This window comes from Crinia signifera, chromosome 8 (assembly GCF_055691185.1).
Source record: "Crinia signifera chromosome 8, ASM5569118v1, whole genome shotgun sequence".
NCBI lineage: Eukaryota > Metazoa > Chordata > Amphibia > Anura > Myobatrachidae > Crinia > Crinia signifera.
This window is the reverse complement of record NC_139224.1, coordinates 59671826-59691958: the sequence shown is the minus strand read 5'-3', so window position 1 is coordinate 59691958 and position 20133 is coordinate 59671826. Positions and strand designations below refer to the sequence as shown.

Below are 20133 nucleotides of genomic sequence, written 5' to 3'. Positions count from 1 at the left end.
TTTGTCCGTGTCAATTTGTGTATATTTTATGTCAATATTTCGCAACATTTTATAAAGAAATCAATAAATGTTACATTTTATGTGAAATTCACCTCCTGTGCACCACACAGTGACACCCTTTCCTTTTTTCTCTTTAATTGCCTTGTATTGTGTCCGTGGTAGCACCCCCTCCCGTAATTAATTACAGTGATTATCCTATTAGAGGGGTTTCCTATCATATTTAATCAATACACCTTCAGTGCGACTGGCACATCTCCGTTTATTGTGTGTATTTTATGTATAAATGGCCCTACAGGGAGCATTATATGTATACCTGACACTACAGGGGGCATTTTATGTATAACTGGCACTATACGGGGCATTATATGTATAACTGGGACTACATAGGACATTATATGCATTACTGGCTCTACAGGGGGCATTTTATGTATAACTGACACCACAGGGGGTATTAGATTTATAACTGGCACTAGAGGGGGCATTTTCTGTATAACTGATACTACAGGGGGTATTATATATATAACTGGCACTACAGGGGACATTTTAGGTATAACTGGCACTACAGGGGGCATTATTTGTATAACTGGCATTAAACAACACAGCCAATGCCTTATATATCTAAAGATACTGTAAAACGGTGCATCCGCCACCTGCCCATACGCCTCCGCACCAGGAGCAGGCAGTGTGATTGACAGATCAACTGGGCAGGCAGGGGCAAATGCAGGATTTCCATGGGGGGTTTCTGTACATATATATATATATATATATATATTATAGAATACAATATCCCTAGAATTTGCACTAGATGCAAGAGGTCTCTATTAACACTGTCTCCTACTAGAGAGACCAACCAATACAATGCCACAATCAATAGTGTTAAACAGCGCCCAAATAGTAAATGTCTTTCCCCTTACTTATATAGCAATAATCAACAAAGGCTTTGGGCCAGATGTATCAAGCTTCAAAAAGTGATAAAATGGAGAGTGATAAACAGCCAGCCAATCAGCTCCTACCTGCCTTGTTACAGGCTGCATTTGAAAAATGACAGGTAGGAGCTGATTGGCTGGTTGATTATCACTCTCCACTTTATCACTTTTGAAGCTTGATACATCTGGCCCATAATCTTAAATAAAACATTTATTAAAACAATAGCATTAAAACAAGCTTATTCTTGGATTTATATCAGTAGTATTTTCCTTGAGATTATGAATCATAGCAAGTAACCGACACATTTCGTCTCTTCATGAGACTTAATCAGGGGTGTAGCACTTTTTATGAATCTTTAAGGATTCTGTAGGATTTAGCATAGATGGGACTTCAATGTATTCTCAACCACAGTTGTACAAAGTATAAAATGTATGAAATTTTACTGTAAATCTTTTATTCTACTGATAATGAATCAGTTTATCTTCTTCTTTTATTAGTTGAAGGTGAGAACCATTTTTAGATGAATAATGATTTCACCATTTTATTTGGACGTGGTGTACCGCTCAGAAAATACATCCAAATAAATGGGAGACGAAACGCGTTGTGTACTTGCTATGATTCAGTGGGGGAAATTTATATTCTACTTCACATGTGATGTTGCTATGGGCAACCAATCAGATCCTGTCTACTATCTTCTAGAGGGTGCTAAATAAATAAGAAGTAGATTCTGATTGTTTGCCCATAACAACATCACATGTGAAGTAGAATACACATTTTAGTACATTTCCCCCATAAACTCAAGGTAAATACTACCGATATAAATCCAAAAATAAACTATATATATATATATATATATATATATATATATATATATATATATACATACATACACAATAATCACTAAACATCCTAGTTTTGGAGTGCCCTATGGCTTGTGACCACATTGTGTAAACACATATATATATATATATACATACATACATACATACAAACGCACATTGCATACACACAGAATGTATACAAAAACATCATAACATACAACAATATACATACATACCCACACACACACACACGCGCACACAAACGCGCACACAAACGCACATTGCACATACACACAGCATATATATACAAAAACATCATAACATACAAAAACATACATACCCACACACACACATGCAGTGCATACATACACAGCATAGATACACACATAGCATACACTCAGCATACACACATATGGGAGGTTATTTTGGTTCACATGCAACGCTGTGAATTTCCCCGCGTGGCTGCAAATGGATGTTTTCTATAAACATACATTCGCAGCCTTGGGTGCAGGGACCAAATCATTCGAAGGTCGCCGACCATTGAATGATTTTGAAGGTACACGTAAAAATAAGACACTCTCTGATGTCTTTGCTTTGCGTGTTCCCTGTCCGGGAAGAGGGTGGGCAGCTGACATCCGGTGACGTCACCTGCCTGCCTCCAGCCTCATCACTGCCTAATTTCCATGGGAACGCCCAGAGTTTTCAATGAAAAGCTGGGTGTTCCCATGGGCTCAGCCCATCGCGGCTGCCCCATGTCCCCTGCCTGCACTGGTAGGTGCGAACGGGACTGCAAACTAGCAGTTTGCCTTGCATGCTCACACCAAACATATCATAAGGAAAACATCGCTCCCCTGTGCGACACCCCCCCCACCCCGTTAAACAAATGCCAGGACATTCCCTGCCTACTCGAGCCAACATAATAACACCCTGGGGCATATATCACACTCACCTACCCAGTGCTGCGGACAGTCATGGCCTTCCCCGCCCAGCTCTCTCACACAGCCATGTGAAAGTACTGCCTGGAAGGAGCTGCGCGCTAGCACCCTCTACCTGCAGCCAGCCCAGCAGCAGCCTGTCTCACTATAACAAGAGGCAGCTGCTGCAGTCTGCACAAGGCAGAGAAATAAATATTGGTCAGCAGAAATGACAGATTGGCGGACAGGGGGTGGTGCACTTATATAGTGTCCATGACAACCTATGTTGACATAGACACCAAAAACTCATGTCGACCTTTTGAATGTGAAGAAGTCTTATTAAAAAAACATGGAATGCACCACGTTACTGTATTCCCCCAAAACATTTCTTTGGTACATTGGGCAGGGTAAGGAATAAGGGATTTTTTAAGCATGCCCCGGTCTACATTTTTTAGAATCTGTTTAGTGAATGTTACAATAATGGAATGAATAATGGATTGAATAAGAGATTATGGCCCTTATTCAGATCTGATCTCAGTACAAATTTGTTCTCAAAATGGGCAAAACCATGTGCACTGCAGGTGGGGCAGATGTAACATGTTTAAAGAGAGATAGATTTGTGTGAGTTATTTTGTTTCTGTGCAGAGTAAATAAATACTGGCTGCATTATTTTTACACTGCAATTTAGATTTCAGTTTCTACACACCCCACCCACATTTAACTCTCTCTGCACATGTTACATCTGCCCCACCTGCAGTGTACATGGTTTTGCCCATTTTGAGAACACATTTGTACTGCGATCAGATCTGAATAAGGGCCTATATCCTGTACTTGTCAGTGTTGCTATCGCTGACTTTTATAATAATGCTGACATTTCTTTTCTCTGCAGGATCCTAACGCCCCTCCGGATGTTAAGAAACTAGCGGCACAGGCTCAACCTTGCATGCAGAACGGAGCGGACGCAGAACAATTTTCACAATTAGTGGCTGCTGTGATATCAGTTTTAATTCAAAAGCAAAAAGCGACAGGAACTGAATAGAAATGTTTTACCAGCTACTACTTCTGCTTTCAGCTTACTAGTGTCCTACTTACAAAGTAAATCGCACTTGATGAAGTTAATGATATATGTCTTATAATGTTGTAGTAGTTCATAGTATTTTTGTGCAATTTAAGATTCATATACAAAACTAGTTCATCATCTTATTTGTCTCAGTTTCCAACTGCTTTAACTTCTGCTGGGAAATAAAGAAACCAGTTGGTAAAATACATATATATATGTCTATCTGAAAGGATCATTGAGTTTTGTCACTGACCTGTTCGGCCAATTCTCCAGATACCTCAATCTGAGAATCGTCACCAGAGACTTATGGGTACTCCAATACGTGCAAATGCTAAAATTCATAAACTTATACTACCCCCAGCAAAAGGAAAGTAAAATGAATAACAATATCGATATCCGATAACCTCTTGCCCTTATCGGCATCCAGGCTTACCAATTACAAAACTTGCTTAGCTTTTTGGCCTCACAGGCCCATAGATTCGTTAAGGACATAGAGAATACACTAGAATTAATAATTTTTGGTACTTGTGAGTTATCTGGGCGCCCGATTTTTTGATTGTATGCCTTAAGTTAAGGCATACAATCAGATGCGATGCGATGCGATATCGCATCGCATCGCATCGCATGCGACCATCGGATGCGATGACCCGATTTTTCCATAGGAATCAATGTTAAAATGATTCCTATGGAAAAAGGGGTCCTTTTCATACCCCTACTATCCAAGTGGGCATGGAGTTGGATATAAACCTGTGGCGAGCGTAGCGAGCCACCGAGCCCGAAGCGTGGCGAGCGAAGCGAGCCCCGCGAGGGGACGGTATTCCGTGTCCCCTCGCGGGGCTCGCTACGCTCGCCACGCTTCGGGCTCGGTGGCTCGCTACGCTCGCCACAGGTTTATATCCAACTCCATGCCCACTTGGATAGTAGGGGTATGAAAAGAACCCCTTTTTCCCATTGAATTCCATGTTAAAATGGACTCAGTCCATTTTAACATTGATTCCTATGGAAAAATCGGGTCATCGCATCGCATCGCATCGCATCGCATCCGATGGTCGCATGCGATGCGATGCGATGTGCCCGATCCGACCCGATTTAGAAATCGGGCGCCCAGATAACTCACAAGTACCTAATTTTTTAATTGAAAAAAATATTCCAAAATATTTTTCTCCCTGATTCTAAAACAATTACAAACAGACAGGAAATACAGTACATAGAAATCTCATAAAAACAAAAAGGGAATAATATGTCAGAACCTAACACTTACACTGCACAGAAACACAGGGTCACTACCAGCCTTCTTGCTGATCCCCAAGAAGTCACACACACAGTTTATGGACAGATAGACAATTATTCCTTGCAGATTCATGACCCCACCTTTGTGTTTTTTAACCAGCTCACTGCTGTACAATGGACCTTGTAATGAACCAAACCCCTCCCCTAAATATCACAATGTTGATTTAACCCCTAACCTGGTTTACAATGGATCTCAGCAGGGCTGTCATCAGAAATATTGAGGCCAGGGACAGATGACGTAGGCAGGTCATCTATTGAGGTGAAAATGAATCAAACTCACATTAGGCATTTGAAGAGATTTATCAATCCACTCTTATTATTTACAGTTATCCTGTCATCAGAATGGCGTCCAATCATGACAAGTATAAAAGAAACAGAACATAAACAAGTGTACCATGCAGTTCTGCATGTGTGTAATCATTTGCAAAAGAAATACTCAATGTACAGGCAATATCATGATTATCTGGTATTTTGTTTCATATACTCTACCACCCATATAGCGGTGTATTTATAAATCAATCCTGGGTATCCCAGAATTAAGATTTTGATTAATCCAGAATCCTGGAATTGAAACAATGAGGGTGGTTTGGCTTCCTTAGTCGGTACTTTATCTCTCACAACAATTTAATCTCTCTCCTAGTTTTAGCCGCCGCCGTCCCGGATCCTCTCCTGCAGCTGACAGGTCCGGGATGGGCGGCGAGTGTAGTGTGCCGGGGGAGCATCGGGGTCATTGCCTGGCAACGCCCTGAGCTTCCAGATCAGTACTTCCTTCTGCCGCAACGGCCCCAAACTTCCGCCTGGCGTACGGCGTCAGCGTGGCTGATGTCAGGAGCCACAGGGGCGGCAGAATTGAATAAATAGCCAGCGTCTGCTGGGAACAGACGCTGGTTATAGCTTTGTAGACCCTGCGCAGCAATCCCTTGGCATTCCTGGTTCCTGATTCTTCCTGAGCCGTGCAGTCTTTGTTCCAGCATCCTGCCCTGCTGCAGCTGTGTCATTGGACCTTCTTGCCGTGTATTCCTCCTGTCTCCTAGTTTACCAATTACCAGCCTGGGTACCTGCATTGTGGGGCTTGTCATTGCAGTGCAGGAGAGTACAGTTGAGGTCTATTATTATTATTATTATTATTATTACCATCTTCTGAGCATTGTTGACATTGTTTATTATCTACCATCTTCTGAGCATTGTTGCTATTGTTACTATTTCATATCATCTTCTGAGCATTGTTGCCATTGTGTATAGTTACCACCGCTTCAGAGCATTGTTGCATACTGCTATAGATTACCTTGTCGCATTACCTTTGGGGGGCTTTCCTTATCTCCCGGTGTAGCCACCCCCTTGGGGGGTCCGGGGACCCCTTGCCTCGTGTGGGCTTTAGGTAGTTTGTCCCCTTGTTCTCTCCTAGCCTTGGTGGGCGCGTTGTCACTCTTAAGACCAGGTGGCATTGGGGTTTGAGCTAGACTAACTGGCTCCTTCGAACACGGCTATTATTGGCGAAGCCTAGTTCTACACGCGTCCGCCAACCCTAGTCTGAGGCAACGGAGTTAGGGCAGGCGAGGTTGCCCCCGGATCCTAACATTATAACCGGCCAACAAAAGGAAAAAAAATTCCCAGGCCCCAGTAGGCGGTCACAGGGTTTTTGGTACTTGTCGCCATGGATCCCAACGCAGGGGTTCCGACCCAGGTTTTTGCTGACCAAATCCACCTTCTGACTCAGCAGTTACAGGAGCTCACCATTAGGGTAGAGTCTCAAGAGGAGGTTAGGAGAGCGGTACCCGCCATGACAGCACCAGTTAAAGAACCGAAGATGAGTCTCCCTGATCTGTTCTCTGGAGACTGATATCAATTCTTTAACTTTAGAGAAAGCTGCAATTATATTTCCGCTTGCGGCCCCTTTCCTCAGGTTCTGAAGCTCAGAGGGTGGGTCTGGTATTTTCCCTTCTCCAGGGGGATCCACAAACATGGGCCTTTGGTCTGAAGGCAGACAGTCCGGCCCTCCGTTCAGTGGAGGCATTTTTTCAAGCCATGGGCATATTATACGACGATCCCGATAAGGCAGCTTCAGCTGAGGCCCATCTCCGGTCTTTTAAACAGGGTCATCGCCTAGCAAAGGTCTATTGTTCGGAGTTTCGGTGTTATGCAAATGACTCTGGTTGGAATGATCCAGCCTTACATTCCCAATTTAGTCTAGGATTAGCAGACCAGATTAAGGATTCCCTGGTTCAGTATCCAGCCCCGGCCTCATTGGACGATCTCATGCAGCTGGTAATCCGCATTGACCGCCGGCTTCATAAGAGACGTTCAGAGCCAGGGTCGCTTCCAGCTCCATTCCCCAGTGTCCCGGAGGATCCGCCACTTGACCTCGGGGAGCCCATGCAGCTCGGGGCGACTCGTCTGTCTCCTCAGGAGAAGGCACGGAGACGGTCCAGAGGCCTCTGCCTTTACTGTGGTAATCGGGGACACCTGGTGAATGCGTGCCCTGAGCATCAGGGAAACGCCAAGGCCTGAGGACACAGGGAGACGTCCTGTCAGGCCTATCGGTAACATCTCCCAATAACTCTCTCCTACTTCCCATATGCATTTATTTTGGGGTACGTAAGTGGGAGGGTCAGGCCTTTGTCGATAGTGGGGCTGCGGGGAATTTTATGGATCTTCGATTTATTCAGGATCATGAGATTCCTCTCATTCCCATCACTCCTGAGATTTCAGTGTACGGTCTTGACGGCAATCGTCTGCCATGGGGATTACCCATCACACAGTGCCTCTAGAGGTGCATGTTGGGGTTACTCACTCTGAATTATTGTCTTTTTTTGTTTTTCATTGTCCCAAAGCACCCATAGTTCTCAGGCTTCCATGGCTCAAATTGCATAATCCAGGCCTTGATTGGCAAACGGGGGAGTTATTATGCTGGGGTAAACAGTGTGCCTCAAAATGTTTGGTTCTTCCAGTTCGCATGGTTACCTCCTCACTTCCCGGGTTACCCGAACAATATGCCTCATATGCTGATGTCTTTTCTAAAAAAGAGGCCGATACCTTGCCCCCTCATAGACCTTATGATTGCGCGATAAATCTTCTTCCTCATGCCAAATTGCCCAAGGGGCGATTGTATTCTTTACCCGAGGAGAAAGCCATGGAGGAATATATAGAGGAGAATCTTAGGAAAGGGTTCATTCGGGCCTCTAAGTCTCCTGTCGGAGCGGGTTTCTTTTTTGTGGGGAAGAAGGATGGCTCCTTAAACTCCTATCCTTTGCCTCTCATCTCTGTTCTTTTCGATCAATTACGTAAGGCCTCTATTTTTTCTAAAATAGATTTGAGAGGGGCCTACAATTTGATTTGGATAAAAGCAGGGGACGAATGGAAGACAGCGTTTAATACGCATACAGGACATTATGAGTACCTAGTGATGCCTTTTGGACTAGCTAATGCACCTGCTGTCTTCCAGGACTTCATTAATGATGTATTGAGAGATTTTCTGGGAGTTTTTGTGGTAGTTTACTTGGATGATATCCTAATCTTTTCCTCATCCTTGGAACAACATCGCTTGCATGTCTGTGCTGTCCTCCAGAGGTTGAGGGAGAATTCCTTATACGCTAAGTTGGAGAAGTGTGAATTTGAGGTTGAGAGTATTTCTTTCTTAGGATACATTATCTCTCCCAGGGGTTTTTAAATGGACCCAGTAACAGTCCAGGCCATTAAGGATTGGGTACAGCTTTCTAACCTCAAGTCCACACAAAGGTTTTTAGGATTCGCAAACTACTATAGAAGATTCATTCCGTCTTTTTCGGATATTGTAGCTCCCATAGTAGCTCTAACAAAAAAAGGCCGCCGTGGAAGCATTCAAGAAATTGAAGTCCGCTTTTATCTCAGCCAAAGTCTTGAGACATCCTAACCCTGACTTACCTTTGTTTTGGAGGTAGACGCAGATTGGTATTGGAGCAGTACTCTCTCAAGTTGATAAACTTGATGGTCGTCTGCATCCGTGTGCCTTCTTTTCCAGGAAATTCTCATCGGCCGAGTGTAATTATGACGTGGGTAATCGAGAGCTCCTGGCTATCAAGTCCGCACTCGAAGAATGGAGGCACTGGTTGGAGGGAGCTAAGTTCCAGATTACTATCTTTACTGACCACAAGAATCTGGCATACCTCCAAACAGCCAAAAGAGTTAATGCCACACAAGCTAGATGGACATTATTTTTCGCTAGTTTTAACTTCATTATTACCTACAGACCAGGTTCTAAGAATGTTATGGCCGATGCCCTCTCAAGAAGTTTTTCTGCCCTTCAAGATCCCCATACTCAGCAAGAGCCTATTATTCCATCTTCATGTATCTTGGCTGGGCTCACACAAAATCTTTTTGATCAGGTCCTTCTGGCACAATCTTCAGCGCCCAAGTCCATTCCAGAGAGGAAGCTTTTTATAACTCTAGAACAGTGGTCGCCAACCTTATTTGAGGAGTGAGCTACTCGAGAAAAATGAAACCGCTTGAAGAGCTACTAAAAATGTTTTTTAGAAAAATCTGCTGATTTCTCATGTGGTCCCGACTACCAACCGATCCGCTCTCCATCTCGCAGTGACTCCCAACTAACTTCCCACTTATCTCTGTGGGAGTGTCAGCTGTTCTGCTGTCTCCCACCAGTGGCTACTGGTGGTGTGCATCTTCGTGGGTCTCAGGAGCAGGCTCCAGTCTGCTATGGGACAATGACACTGGATCCCTCTGCAGCTGCCGGTGGCTTCCGGGTTCTCTCTTCCTGCCTTGTGGTGGCTCCCGGATTCAGGTCCTGATTTCAGGCACTTAATACCAGCTGACAGCAGTACTGTAGCTAGGCGAGCTACCCAAACTATGACCGTGAGCTACTGGTAGCTCGCGAGCTACAGGTTGGAGACCACTGCTCTAGAACTTCGAAAAAATATTTTTTTCGAGTTTCACAATTGCAGGTCCGCGGGTCACCCTGGGGTGGATAAGACATTTTCTTTGCTGTCCAGGGTAGTCTGGTGGGCTACCATGAGGAGGGATGTTAAGGCCTGGGTATCGTCCTGCGATGTGTGTGCCAAGAATAAATCCCCTTGCAGTTATCCCATTGGTCAGTTGGTTCCTTTGCCTGTACCATGGAGGCCATGGTCACATATCTCAATGGACTTCATTACAGATCTTCCACAGTCTTTGGGTCATGATACCATCTGGGTCGTATTGGACAGATTTAGCAAGATGGCACACTTTGTTGCTCTTAAGGGTCTGCCTTCTGCCCAAGGATTAGCTTCTTTATTTTTGTCTCATATTTTTCGCCTGCATGGTCTGCCATCAGACATCGTCTCGGACAGAGGCGTTCAATTTGTAGCCAGATTCTGGAGATCAGTCTGCTCAGCGTTACAAATTAAGCTTAGTCCCTCTTCCGCTTATTATCCACAGTCTAACGGACAGACTGAGCGAGTCAATCAGACCTTACAGCAGTTTTTGCGATGCTATGTGTCCAAATCTCAACTAGATTGGGTGGAGAATTTACCCTTCGCAGAATTTGCCTATAACAATGGTTGGCATGCTGCCACTAAAATGTCTCCTTTTTTCTGTAATTTCGGTTTCTATCATCGGGCTAATTCGTTTGATCCTGTTCCCGCCAGAACAGGTAATTCCAGGTGGATGACCAGTAGGAGAATTACCTGGGCTATGGTCCGTAGGGCTCTCCTCTCTGCGACCACGGCCACAAGGCGCTTTTCCGACCGTCACCGGAAACCATGTTCTTTTAAAGAGACTGGGTATGGCTAACCACAAAAAACATCAAGATCCGTCAAACCTCACAAAAATTAGGGCCTCGTTTCATTGGACCCTATAAGATTATTAAGAAAATCAACCCGGTGGCCTTCAAACTACTTCTTCCACAATCTCTAAGGATCAATACCACCTTTCATTGTTCATTACTTAAACCTGCTATCCAGCCGAAGACCCGCAGACCAGCTCCCATCATTCGTCAAGGCCGTAGGGAGTTCATTGTCGACAGTATTTTAGATTCCAAATTTATTTGCAGACGGCTGTTTTTTCATGTTCATTGGAAGGGCTATGGTCCGGAGAAAAGGTCGTGGGTCCCGGATAAGGATCTCCACGCCCCTTCCTTAAAGAAATTCTTTTTTAGACAATTCCCACAGAAGCCAGGGGCTCGAGGTCGGTTGACCTCTCCTCAAGGGGGGGTACTGTTAGCCGCCGCTGCCATCCCGGATCCTCTCCTGCAGCTGACAGGTCCGGGACTAGCATTGAGTGCAGTGTGCCGGGGGAGCGTCGGGGTCATTGCCTGGCAACGCCCCGAGCTTCCAGCTCAGTACTTCCTTCTGCCGCGCATCGGGGCGTTGCTAGACAACGGCCCCAAACTTCTGCCCGGCGTACGGCGTCAGCGTGGCTGACGTCAGGAGCCACAGGGGCGGCAGAATTGAATAAATAGCCGGCGTCTGCTGGGAACAGACGCTGGTTATAGCTTTGTGGACCCTGCGCAGCAATCCCTTGGCATTCCTGGTTCCTGATTCTTCCTGAGCCGTGCAGTCTTTGTTCCAGCATCCTGCCCTGCTGCAGCTAAGTGTCATTGGACCTTCTTGCCGTGTATTCCTCCTGTCTCCTAGTTTCCCATTTACCAGCCTGGGTACCTGCATTGTGGGGCTTGTCATTGCAGTGCAGGAGAGTACAGTTGAGGTCTATTATTATTATTATTATTACCATCTTCTGAGCATTGTTGCCATTGTTTATTATCTACCATCTTCTGAGCATTGTTGCTATTGTTACTATTTCATATCATCTTCTGAGCATTGTTGCCATTGTGTATAGTTACCACCACTTCTGAGCATTGTTGCATACTGCTATAGATTACCTTGTTGCATTACCTTTGGGGGGCTTTCCTTATCTCCCGGTGTAGCCACCCCCTAGGGGGGTCCGGGGGTCCCTTGCCTCGTGTGGGCTTTAGGTAGTTTGTCCCCTTGTTCTCTCCTAGCCTTGATTGGCGCGTTGTCACTCTTAAGACCAGGTGGCATCGGGGTTGGAGCTAGACTAACTGGCTTCTTCGAACGCGGCTATTATTGGCGAAGCCTAGTTCTGCACGCGTCCGCCAACCCTAGTCTGAGGCAACAGAGTTTGGGCAGACGAGGTTGCCCCCGGATCCTAACACCTAGAAGTGATAAATACACCCCCTAATACAGACATTCCTCACTTAACGACCTACCTGTTTACCGACCACTCAGACTTACGACCCGGGCCTTCGTTTAGCGTCTGTGCTGTGACTTCTCAGACTTACGACCCCGCCTGCTCTGATTGACGACCTGCCCGCCTACCCTCTCGCAGTTACGACCTGCCCAGCCTGTTTAGCGACCCACATCTCAGAAGTCTTAAGGGGTTTTATATAGGTTCATTTAACAACCAATTCGCTTAACGACTGGGTCATAGGAACGGAACATGGTCGTTAAGTGAGGAATGTCTGTATGTAGTATCAACTGATAAATAAAAAGATAATTGCAAAAATAACCTGGTTTTAACAAGTAGCCACCAAAGCAGAATTGGGCAGATGTACAGTATGAATTAGTGATAAGGGAGGATCAGCACTGAAGTAACATCTGTCATTTGCATAATATAAAATTATACAGAGCAGCTGATTAGTTGCTATGGGCAATTTATACACTGTCTCACTTCTCCCTTATCACTGCTTCATACTTCAAGTATTGAATGATAATTAGAGGTGCTGCAATATTTAATCTTTTCAGCGCCATATAGTACTGAACAAAGGTCTGTTAGGCTTGGGCCACATATAGCAGTTCAGCGGTTCCCATTCAGCTTGACCCACTTTGCCAGAAGGAAGCTGTGTGGAGTCGCACACAGCAGTTTTGCCGGAACTTCCAGTACAGGATCTGGCCACTGTTGACCACATTTCAAATGTCGAACATAGGCACAGCCACACCGTGTTAACACATACATTTGAAATCCATTTGTCCTGCTAACCTGTTCATGGTAGCGTGTAGGCAGGGGGATACAGGATAACAGCGGCAGTGTAGTTTATGTGAATCAGTTGATGAAGTGTAACGGTGGTAGTGTTTTTGGGAAGGGGGTTCCGAGTAGCAGTGGGTGATTAATGAGTAGCTCTGACATTTTGTCCCAGGGCAGTATATATGGAAGTCAAAGCTTGGTATCAGTCATTGGGATAATGCACCCTCCCCCCCCCCCCATAGTGAAATCTGCCACCCGCAGGGAGCGCCTAGCAGTGGCTCCCACAACATAGAGAGCATCCCAATGACTGAGGTACTCCCTGTTAATCAAAGACAGACAGTCAGTCCCAGGGGAACTTGTTTCTCCCACTCCGACTGCCAGTCCAGACTTTTTATTTTATTGCTATTTTTTTTTCTGATTAATGCAGTTTACCATTGCCTCTCCCCAGCAGTCTCCTCTCACTCTCTAATGACATCCACTGGTTCATACCCTCTCCCTATCACTTCTCTCTCCTGTCACCCACTGACAATCACCATCTCCCCATCATCTCACTCCAGTCACACTCTTCCTGTCACCCACTGACTCTTACCCTTTCCTCGTCACCTTTTTCTCTCCTTTCTTCCATTAACTCTTACCTCCTCCTTGTCACCTATCTCCTGTCATCACTGACTTTCACCCTTTCCCTGTCACCTCTGTCCTGTCACACTCTCTTGTCACCCAGTGATTTTCACAACTGTAGTGTTTGATGGAATCGGAGGTGTAGCAGGAGTAATGGAGACAGATGACTTAGGAGTAAAGCATGCAGGTTTTATAAAATTCTTGTTCAAAAAGATTACTAGCCATCTTAGAATATAAAAGACAAAGAAGATTTGGTAAACAGATAATAACAGTCTCTATAAACTCTTGGACTGAGAATAATAATTGCAATAACTTCTTGGACTTTGAATAATAACAACAACAATAGCAATGACTTCTTGGACTTTGAATATTAACAACAATACTGTAGCAATGACTTCTTGGACTTTGAATAATAATGACAGTCTCTAATAATTACTTGGACTTTGAAATATAAGAAAGAAGTCTTAGCTGAATCCAGACATTTTGTAGAATGGAGTAGGGGGAGGAGCCAAAAATGACAGAGGTAGCACTGGGTCATCCACTTGTGCAGAAGAAACTATGGCAGGCTGAGCAGAATGACCAGCATAGGCCTAGGGAATCTGTAGGCGCCAGGAAGTGCAGGTGAAAAGACACTTTAGACTGACAGATTCTTGTTCAGAAAGGCCAGGTTATATACCTGGGGCTAACTTCCCATAGGCTGAGAATCAGAAAAGTACAGGAAAGGACTGCAGACTAGCCAATGGCACTTTTGTCCATATCCAAGATGACGACCCTGGCCACCCAGCGACAACCAGAAACCAAACCACACAACTACAACATTCCACTGCTACTGGACCCCCGCCAAGACCATCAACCTCCAGTAAGGCATCACACCCCCATCCAGCACATGGAAAGCCACTTTTAAGCAGGTGAGTAGCGCACCCATTGGCGGAGGGCATGAGTGACCCTGACCATCACCCACTGACTCTCACCCTGTCCCAGTCACCCTTCTCTCTCTTGTCACGCTCTCCTTGTCTTCCTCTGTTTCTCCCCATTTCTCATTCACCTTTCTCTCACTTTTACCCATTGCCTCTCTTTAGAATCTCTCTTTACCTGTCTCCCATTGCCTCTTCTTGCCATTATCCTCTTCCCATCACCTCTCTTGTGTCACCCACTGACTCTTCCCATCACCTTTCTCCTGTCACCCACTGACTCTTCCCATCACCTCTCTCCATGTCACCCACTGACTCTTACTAATTACAATTGTAGTAGACCATTGTCATATCACTACATACCTGTGTCATCCATATATGTTTTTGACTTTCTCTGCATGTACTGTTACACAGAGTACTTGCACTCAACTACAAGTGGAGATGCTGCCGAGGTGCATACACCTGAATCCCTCGTAGTTGTTGCTAATTGCAGGGGTGTAACTCCCAGAAGCAATTAAGATGCATTTGCACTTTTCAAAGCAAAGGCTGAAGAAATCATTCAATGGTCGTCAACCATCGAATAATTTCTCCCCCTTTCGGGCGCATGTGAACAGATCAGACCCTAAGTTTTAGTTATCGCAAATTGAATACATATATTGTCTGTTAGATCTGTTTTGTTCATTTTTTTTCCAAATCAACAGAATATTGTGTTGTCATTTCAGACGCACTGGAAATCACCACACATTTATTTGTTTATTTACAGTTTCTTATATAGCGCAGCAGATTCCATTGCGCTTTACAATTGTAGACAGTGATAAAACAAACTGGGTAACAACAGACAGACTTGGGGGTTAGAGGGCCCTGCTGCAAGCTTACAATCTATAGGGATATAGGAGGGAAACACAAGGACAGGCACCAATAATAGCATAGCAGTCCCACCAAGTTACAAGTCCAGAAGGGAAGCTATATAATACATAAGTTCCTCAGGGAGCTATGTGTGTGGTACCTAAATATGATAGGCTTGCCTGAAGAGGTGAGTTTTCAGGGAACGCTTGAAAGTTTGGAGGCTAGTAAAGAATCTTATAGTGGGTACACAAGGTGAGATATGCACTATATTTCTATTCGATTTTGCTTATAGAAGCAAAATCGAATCAAAATTGAATGCTTTTATTAGCGTTCTATGCAGATTTCATCCCAATGCACGCTCCCGTGTAGTGAAAATCAAATAGAAAAAAGTCTTGACAGGCAAAACTATCTAGTGGAAATCTAATAGTATAATGCAAATCTAATGTGTTCACTGCTGCATTCTATTCGATCCAGATTTGATTTCAATCTCCTATCTGAAGGATCAGGAACACTGTGAGATTGAATTGAAATCAAATAGCAAATCAAATAGGGCACATTAAGGTGTTCACACACTAGAAAGATCTGCAATCTTTAGATGTGCGCATAAATTATCCTTGAAATCATTTGTACTTCCTGGACAAAAGATTTCAGGCAAGCGTACATCTTGACCAAAGATTTATCTTAAGATTGATGTGCGTTCCTATGGATCTTTTGCTAAATCTTTGCTAAATCTAAAATTTGCCGATCGGTCAGAAATCATTACATCGGCAGAAAAATTGTTCTAGTGTGTGGGCACCTTCATTGTGCATGGAAGGGCATTCCATAGGGTGGGGGCAGCCAGATGAAAGTCTTGTAATAGTGAATGGGAGCTAGTAATCTATGCAGGAGACAGACGCAGATCGTGTTCAGAGCGGAGTGGTCGAGTTGGGAGATATTTAGAGATAAGTAAAGAGATATATGCTGGTGTAGTATGGTTAATGGCTTTGTATGCTAGTAGAAGTATTTTATATTGAATATGGTAAAATTCAGGCAACCAATGGAGGGACTGACAGAGCGGAACAGCAGACGCTAAACGTCTTGCAAGGAAGATCAGCCTAGCAGCAGTATTTAAAATGGTTTGCAGTGGGGAGAGTCTGTTCTTGGGAAGACAAGTTAGGAGACTATTGCCATAGTCAATGCGGGATATAATGAGTGCATGAATGGGAGATTTAGTAGTTTATTGTCTAGCCTAGTGTCTTGTTTGAGATAGGGTCGTATTTTGGATATATATTTTTAGATGCATGTAACATGATTTGGAGACAGACTGAATTTGTGGAACAAAGGACAGTTCAGAGTCGAGAGTGACCCCCTAGGCCAGAGGTTCCCAATCTTTTTTGATTCACGGCACCCTAGAGAATTAGAATTTTTTTCATGGCACCCCTAGGTCCAAAAAAATTAATTAGATTGGGTTTATATGCGATTCTTAGTGGCAGTTATGTGGTAAAGGGCAGGATTTGCTTCTGTTTGTACACATTCTATGATTGGCAGCCACCAGCACTGGTTTTGCTCCTAAATAATTAACCATTAATAATTTGAGTTGGTCCTGGACCACCAAGCTGCGGCACCCCTGCATGTGTCCCGAGGCACCCCAGGGAGCCATGGCACACAGTTTGGGAACCACTGCCCTAGGCAACAAGCTTGTGGTAGATTGTCGAGTTGTCAACAGTAATGGAGATATCAGGATGGTACTGTAAATGCTCTTGGCTGGTGGGATGATAATAAATTCAGTTTTGGAAATATTGAGTTTGAGGTGGCGAGAAGACATCCAAGATGAGATGGCAGAGAGGCATTCAGAGACTCAGCCCAAAACCACTGGTGACAACTCCGGGGTTGACAGATGGATTTGAGTATCGTCCGCATACAAGTGATACTGAAATCCGAAAGAGCTGATTAGTTTGCCAGTAGGTGAGATATACAGTAGATTGAAAAAAGCAGAGGACCTAAAACTGAGCCTTGCGGAACTCCGACTGACAGAGGTAGTGAAGAGGAGGCAAAGACAGAGAAGCGAACACTGAAAGAACGATCAGATAGGTTAGATGTGCACCAGGAAAGAGCTGTATCATTAAGACCTAGATAGTGTAGTGTTTGTATGTATGAGAAGAGTGTGATCAACAGTGTCAAACGCAGCAGAAGATCTAGTAGAAGGGGTAGTGAGTAATGGCATTTAGCAATGACCAGATCATTCACCACTTTAGGCAGAGCTGTCTCAGTGGAGGGTTGGGAATGGAAGTTGGACTGAAGTGGGTCTAACACAGTGTATGAGTCATGGACAGGCGTGGAAGCTGAGAGATAGGACATAGTTAGAGAGATAGTTAGGGTCAGATGGCAGACGGACTGCGCATGTGCAGCCTGTCCCACTCACTGCCCATGAGCCTCAGCCTGCTTAATACACACTGCCCATAAGCCGCAGCATGATTGATACATACTGCTCACAAGCCGCAGCAGAATTGAAATGCACTGCCCATAAGCCATAATCTGATTAACACCAAGAGAGGGGAGAGGGGGTACTAATCACCTGGATCCAGATCTGATTGAGGGGCCCATTGGGGCTCCCATTATCTTGCAGCAGCAGTTGCTTCTTAACCCAGCACATGCTGCTGTGTGCTGGGCTGCAGTGTGATATTTCCTGTAATTAGGCCATGGCCCCTGAAAAGTACCTGGGCCGACCAGGCTCTCTACTGTCCTGCCCATAAGCCACAGTTTGTTTAACATGCACTGCCAATAAACTGCAGCCCCTCTGCCCCATTTGTGTGCATCTGAATTCACTCACCATGACTCACCACCACCACATGTGCAGCCACACATGTCAAGACTTACTCGGCGCCGCGATGGCCATGGGCAGATCCGACCCGATGCTGACATCGAAATCCGCATCTTTTTTTTTTTTTGAGAGCACTCCCAGAAAATGCTGTCCACAAACACCTTGCATCTGTCAATCGTCTTGTGAATGTCCAGCAATAGCTAGCCATCGCTGGCTTTATTTCCAGGGGAACCTCGTGCATGTGTACAATGCACCATGCGCATACGCAGTCTTTCAATTATCGGCAAGGCTGCAAATCCGCAGCACTGTGTAAGGGTCTAAATCGGGCCCATCGTTTCCATGAGCCATGCTGCGGAATGCAACACGGTTCCCCGCGTGCTTGGGCAATAGTTGTACCTAGCTGTCTCCACATCACTGGATAACAAATCTGGCTTTTATGAAGGAAAAATCAGCAATAATCTGCGGTGGATTTGAAAATGTGCTATGGCTGCGATGCCAATAATTTATTAGTAATTGTTAGCAGCCCTGCTGGCTGGTTGGGCCTGGTGCTGGTTGTAAAAAATACAGGGAACCCCTACTCAAATTTTTCCCTGATTTTTTACAACCAGGACCGGCTTATTTATTTATTCTTTTTTTACACACTGAAGTCTGCACGGATCTGACCGATCCATGCAGACTTCTGCCAAATACACCAGGAAAATGAAGTGTATTTTCCTGGCATATTTGGCCGGCAATTAGCGGCTGTTTACCACTAATTATTTGACGTCTTTTCAATACTGTCACTTAGTAAAATAGGAATCACCATTCTTTTGAATGGTGATTCCTAGTCGTATTCTGTCGATGGCGTATCCATTTTTATTTGTATTTACAAATACGAATGTGCCATGAATACGAATTTACATATTTTCAAGATAGTAAATCCTGAAAGTACGTATACGCCAAAGAAATTCATATTTTACTATACATATACAATTTTTTAAGGCCTATTTGCCTTAGTAAATTTCCCCCAATATCTGATAAAAAAAAATACTCACAGCCAGCTCCAAATTTAAAATGCTGTCGATGCTATCCCTCTATGACTGCCTCCTCAAGACTCCTTCCCAGTGCTGCATTGCTCCCCAATCCACCCAATCCACACTCAATTATAAGCAGCTTTAGTGTCTGAGGCCAATCCCGAAAATCCTGAAAAACTGTCAATCCCGGGATCCCTGGGAACCCGGGATTGGGCTCAGACACTAAAGCTTCTTATAAGCATTCCTTTTGCCGCTTTCCGGGTGGGTGTAGGCAGCGGACTGGACAGGCAAGCAAAGGCTGCAGACAAGGTGGGCAAGCAGTGGCAGGCAGGTGGAAGCAGAAGGAGTGGGCGGGCTGATGCAGAGAAGGGGATGCGTGGTTAGAAGATCGTGCAGAAGGGGAACGGCAGACGTGGCGATGGGGCAGCCGGTGCGTGCCTGCTTATCGTAACCTCTAACATCACGCTGCGCAGCTGAACAGCATGTTTTCCAAGCAGCCTCTGAGTCAAGCGCTGCTTGAGCTCAGTACTGCCCGACAGAAAGGGATTGAAATGCCCATGCGTATTTCAATCCAGAAATCCTGGAATTTGAGACTCCAATCTCAGGATTGAAACCCCAGCCAAAATATCCCCAAAAATGGATTGAAACCATGGCAAAAAAAATCCCAAATATGGGATTGAAATCACTGAAAAAAAATCCCCCAAAATGGGATTGAATTCCAGCCACAAAATCCCATACTGTGTCGCAAATCTCTGCATTTGCATGAGAGGGGATGTGTATGCTTACACATCCCCTCTCATGCGTCCTTACAGGTGAAATATCATTCAATGATGGCTGACCATCAAATTATTTTTTTTCCTGTTCGCAGAGAAAAGTCTGTCTAGAGACTAAGGGCCTGATTCTGGTTCATTTCAAAAGCAAATTGTCTCTCTAATGGATAAAACCATGTGCACTGCAGGTGGGGAAGATGTAACATTTGCAGA

General features: G+C 44.7%; 1 protein-coding gene across 4 annotated transcripts in view; it reads left to right on the top strand.

Moving 5' to 3' along the window:
• The window catches only part of LOC146026123 (uncharacterized), a 78902-nt gene extending 75006 nt beyond the window's left edge, over positions 1 to 3896 (top strand). For all 4 annotated transcript variants that reach the window (XR_014454365.1, XR_014454364.1, XR_014454366.1 and 1 more), the window contains one exon: positions 3552 to 3896. Coding sequence is in view for 1 of the 4 variants with exons in the window: in XM_083156519.1 (XP_083012645.1) it covers positions 3552 to 3701 (150 nt within the window). In the remaining 3 variants the exon portion in view is untranslated. The remainder of the gene's footprint in view (positions 1 to 3551) is intronic.
• The last annotated feature ends 16237 nt before the right edge of the window (positions 3897 to 20133 follow it).